This window comes from Anneissia japonica, unplaced genomic scaffold (assembly GCF_011630105.1).
Source record: "Anneissia japonica isolate Jap-2015-1 unplaced genomic scaffold, ASM1163010v1 scaffold6997_len847652_cov182, whole genome shotgun sequence".
Classification (NCBI taxonomy): domain Eukaryota; kingdom Metazoa; phylum Echinodermata; class Crinoidea; order Comatulida; family Comatulidae; genus Anneissia; species Anneissia japonica.
In genome coordinates this window covers 591,984-597,249 of record NW_022730884.1, presented here as the reverse complement: position 1 = coordinate 597,249, position 5,266 = coordinate 591,984, and the positions used below count along the sequence as shown (strand labels likewise).

General features: G+C 33.6%; 1 protein-coding gene across 2 annotated transcripts in view; it reads right to left on the bottom strand.

Annotated features, from left to right (window-relative positions):
* The window catches only part of LOC117115183 (UDP-D-xylose:L-fucose alpha-1,3-D-xylosyltransferase-like), a 5,776-nt gene extending 2,767 nt beyond the window's left edge, over positions 1–3,009 (bottom strand). Inside the window, exons 1-2 of one of the 2 annotated variants that reach the window (XM_033258891.1) lie at positions 2,801–3,009; positions 789–820 (exon numbers count right to left, since the gene is read on the bottom strand). In XM_033258891.1, coding sequence (XP_033114782.1) covers positions 789–802 — 14 coding nt within the window. In that variant the 5' untranslated portion in view covers positions 803–820; positions 2,801–3,009. The remainder of the gene's footprint in view (positions 1–788; positions 821–2,800) is intronic. The other variant, XM_033258890.1, reaches the window with a different exon arrangement.
* Positions 3,010–5,266: the final 2,257 nt, after the last annotated feature.

Below are 5,266 nucleotides of genomic sequence, written 5' to 3'. Positions count from 1 at the left end.
TCAACTCACACAGACCCGACGCGACAACAAATCGCGTCGGGCCGCGTCGTACGACGCTGTCTGAGTTGGCCTTTACACAGCAAGACCAAAATAAGTGCTATAACGATAAATAATGATAATACATGTTTTTATGATGCCCAATACAAAATTAAAAAAGATAAAATGTAATAATAATAAGATAATTATTGGTAATACTAATATTGTCGATAGTATTTTGTTTTAGTAATAAAAGTATTGATGGTACCATAATCGATCATGTATATGTAAACAAAATAGATATATGTTTGATTTGATAGCTCCACCCCACCCCACCCCCACTCCCACTAGGTTTAACAGGTAGTGGCCATGATTGTATATTTATTAATTTTAATTTGGCATTTGTAAATCACGCTCTTTATGCATGTTATTTTTTACATAATTCCAAGATAGATGTGGAAAATGTTATAAAAAAATCAACTGGGAGCCATGTTTTCTTTTAAATGATGTAGATACGGTTTGGAAGAAGTTCGAAACTGAGTTTCTCCAAGCCATCTTTGTTTTTAAGACATGCCGTCTGTTATTTCATCTCATAATCTCATTTATACATAGGAGACCTAACAAAATAGTGATTTGTTTTAATTTTTAGGAACCATGTCTCTTCCTGTTTGTGTTCGTTTTTCTTCACTGTGCATGTTTTGAGGCATAATATATAAAATGAATGTTATTATTATTAGCGGTATTGTTACTTAATAATAATAATAACAATAATAATATTTGTATTAGTTATTCTATTATTGAATAGAGCTTACCTAAATGGCACCATTATATCTCTTTGTTGATTCTGTAAAAATAAATAGATATGTTTTCACAAGACAAGACAGAAAAAATATGGCTCTTTTTAAAGTAAAATGTATTTCAAATCAAATAAAGTTAATTTTTCCTTTTGAACATAAGAATATAACCGAATATTCACAAATTATGAAAATTGACAAAATTAAACAATTAGGGAGAATTCAACAAGAGGATGGAGGATCATTAAGCCGTAATTGGCTTTGTGATTGATTCCCCAAAAGCTAAAAGAAAAAATTATAATAATAGTAATAATGACAAAGGGTATAACAATATACCAGTAATAATACTAATAAGCAATAACAGACAGCAACAATAATAAAATGAAACATTATATTATAGTGACATTATATTATAATGACATTATATTATAGTGACATTAACAACCGGGCTTGTCATGCCAAAACCAGTATCAGTGACCAAAACAAGAAAATTGACTTTAAAAAAAAATCCTATTCTCCACATTGTAAGCTTTAAAATGATAAATTATTTACTGGAATCGACTTAAAAATTGCCAAAGGAAAGTATTACTGCTTCTCTGAATTAAAGTATATAGTAGGCCTACTGCCACATTCTTATGCTATTTAGTTTAACAATTAGCGACGTTTTTTTATTTATCTTTTTGGGTGGGGAGGAAGGGGTGGGAGATGGCAAGCCTCAGCAAAAAGTAAAGAATTTCAGTATTATCATAACTTTTATTAATAAAAATAATAATAATAATAAAACAACTTTATATTAATAGTTGTTAATAATAGTTATATTAGTAGTTATAATGAAAGTAATAATATAATTTAAATTAGCAATACTAAAAATAACAGCAATAAAAACAGTTATCGAGGATAACACATAATTATTAAATATAGACTGGTTTTGGTCATTGATTTATACATAAATATACTGCAAAGCATATGTCTATATGTTATATTTTTTATTATTTTATTTTATTTTTATTTTATATTTTGTTATATTTCAAATAAAACATGTGAAACACATATATTAGCAGTTTATCTTGATTGATAGGTTGTATAAACTTAACTGGACAAGACATAATAGGTTTGGAACATACAATATCAATTAATGGAAAACTATAATAGACATATTCGTCAGTGTATATGAAAAGTATGATTTGTTTCTCATAAATTCTCATTGTCGATTTTATTGTCAAAATATTGACTGATAATATTGAATCACATATATCGGACTTTAAATGTGGCGGACAATCTTATTTGTTAACATAGATCTCGTGTCGCAAGGACAATATATAACTTAATTTTATACACAGGCTTAGTATGCAACTTTATAACAGTAGAATGCTGTTTGGTTCTTTATTGGAATTTTAAATAGAGAGACGTACGTCCCTATTTGAAAGTGTAATACATACTGCAAGTATTAAAATACATTTCATCGTGTTGGGATTCAATATTACGTCATTAATGTCGTCGTCATCAGATCCGTATTCGTCATGGCATCTCAATATCATACTTGGTATATTATCTCCTGGGTTTCATCGGCTTTACTTTTGTGTATTACTGTATACCGTACTTATGGTTAGAGGATCAGAAATGCATTGGCAACAAAGAATGGGTAGCCGGTAGTGCAAACAGAGACACAAAAGAGGCCCGACTCTGTTAAAGGATGCTATTATTCTTTCGTCTTTTTATTCAAAGGGTTCATCTACTAGAACCAATTGACAAAACAACTGCACGTTTAAACTAAACATATTTTAGCTGGGCCTAGCGATTATATATTTGAGCTGAACTTCAATCGAATTAATATAATTCATCATTACCACTCTGTAAAAAGCGGACTTTGTTGTGTTCTGTCGAAGCGATTTAATAAGTAAACAGGCCTATTAGTTAAAACAAAAAGTTTTGTTGACATGTCACAAACTGAATTCTATTCGATCCAATCACAAAAAAAGCCTATCAAAACTGCATGACATAATCACCTAAAGAGTATAATATAAACCTACCTTAACGGTACATATATCGGAAGGCTTGAAAAGTATCTCAGTCCCAGTCTCAGTGAACGTTTCAGACCAGACATGCCCTCATTACAAACGATCACCATTGATCATTTCCATTAAAGCTGCCATCAAAGCCGCTGAGAGCAGGCAGCTAGTATCTAATCGATATTAAGTTTACCGAGGGCGGGCTTTATAACAGTGACGCAGTCCCAGCATAGAATATTATTATATTTCACTTGTTGAGTCCGCGCAAGGCGCTGACCCGTGAGCCTCACTGTTGTTTTTGTTCTTGTTACGAACTTTAAAAGCGTCCAGCGTCGCCAGTTTTGAACGGACGTGCAGGAAATTGTGTACACATAAACTAGAAGTGATTTCCAACAAACTTTCATAGCCCTTTTTTAAGTTGGAACCCAAGGGTCCCCTACACCTACAAAACTAAACAGGGGTTTCAGCAAGGACTGTACATGACTGCCATTACCACTGCACTAATAGGCCTAAGGCACGTCGAATGGATGGCGATGTGTTTTAAATCAGAATCCCCTAATCAGATTTGGTGACGGCATCATGAATGGCAATGTCACCGAAACTGATACTTAACAGATCTATTAGGTAGAATCGGTATGCTGGTGGTAACCACTTCGTGTAAGCTAATCATGGATCTATTCAGATCCTCCGTATCGGTGCTTGCTTCAATTCTATCTCTGCTATTTTGTGTGACGGCGTGTTAACTTCCGTTTCAACTGAAGAGCTGAAACGCAAGTATAGTACGCCGCATTTCAAAAAAGAAAGTTGACGATATACACCCCTAATATTTATGTTCACTTTAAAAAAAATAAACCTATTAACACATTAAAGAATTTTAGTAGTAAAACGTCTTTGTATCATTGACTTTTTACTGGAAGTTCCTAAAAATGATTTAAATATCTATATTTTAATTTTTGAGAGAATTTCTTTTTCTGGTGGCAGTATATAATTATAAAGTCGTTGGTTCCATGAACGTGTACACAATTCAGAAAAGAATAGTGTTTCTTGCTAATGAAAATAAACCAAGTACAATTACATAATACTACACAATGTGATATAAAATCCCGGACTGAAAGGACTACAATGACATGGAAACACTCACACTGACGGTTCGCTAATCCGAAATATCTAAATCAAAGAGCCATAATGTTTTCCAGATTGATAAATTTGTATCCAAACACTCTGTTAATGATTTTTTATAAAATATATTTTTGATATAGGCCTTCTCTGTGATGTGAACGCTTCTGTGGGCCTAATAACTGATTTTAAATTCATAAATCAATTATTTGTTTGTGCATCGGTTATATTTTTTTGTTGGATTGATAATTATATGACCAAAAAAAATAATCAATTTTTATTTACGTCATTCTTTCGACATTTTGTTCCATTTCCATGAGTTTGTCTCCATTTTCTCACCTCTCGATGTTCTCATTTGTTTAAAACAATTGTTGCTTATTACATAAGACTTGGTCTTTTAACAGTAAAAGCCTGTCTCTTATACACATCTAGATGTGTATAAGAGACAGATATTACGTCATTAATGTCGTCGTCATCAGATCCGTATTCGTCATGGCATCTCAATATCATACTTGGTATATTATCTCCTGGGTTTCATCGGCTTTACTTTTGTGTATTACTGTATACCGAAAGCTCATCTCCCGCCATCTAGAAATCGAAATTTTTCCGGGGGAGCCCGGACCCCCTTTATCTTTGGAGTTCATTGATTAATCGAATCATTTTCAAGGGGGGACCTTGAATTTTGAAAAATTTAAAAGTCATTAAAAGATACCACAGAAGTCGGGAAAGCTCATTTCCCGCCTTCTTAGGAATCAAAATTTTCCTGGGGAAGAACCCCCGGACCCTCCTTTCACTTTGGGATTCATCTCATGGAAAAAATCGTATGCAACTACTCATTTTTTTTTAAATGTATGTATCACACATAACAGGCCTATTTACTGTAATGAGAAAGTTTACATTACCGTTTTCATGAGGGGGAAAACCTTGAATTTTGAAGAACAAAGTCATTAGACACCTAGCTCAAAAGTCGAGAAAGGTCATTTCCCGCCATCTAGAAATCAAAATTTTCCCGGGGGAGAAATGTTGACCCCACCACCTAGATTTGATTCCAGATTTGCATGATTCATATTCCCATTCATCTTATAAGCAGTGGTGTAACAGGCGGGGGGGGGGCAGGGGGCAGACTGTCCCCCCTGACGGTTTTACCGGGCTGACCAAGACGTCGTACCGGGCTGGGTAAGAAGAGAAAAGAAAAAGGGGAGAGGGAGGGAAAGAAAAAGAAGGTGAAAGAAAAAGAAAGGAAAAGAAAAAGAGAAGAGAAAAATAAAGGCAAGAATAAAAAGGAAGATATAATGAACAGATATCACAATACCCCGGCCTGCAACCCCTTCTCCACTTCAAAAAGTGTCCATATCGCATTTGATCTAAGCC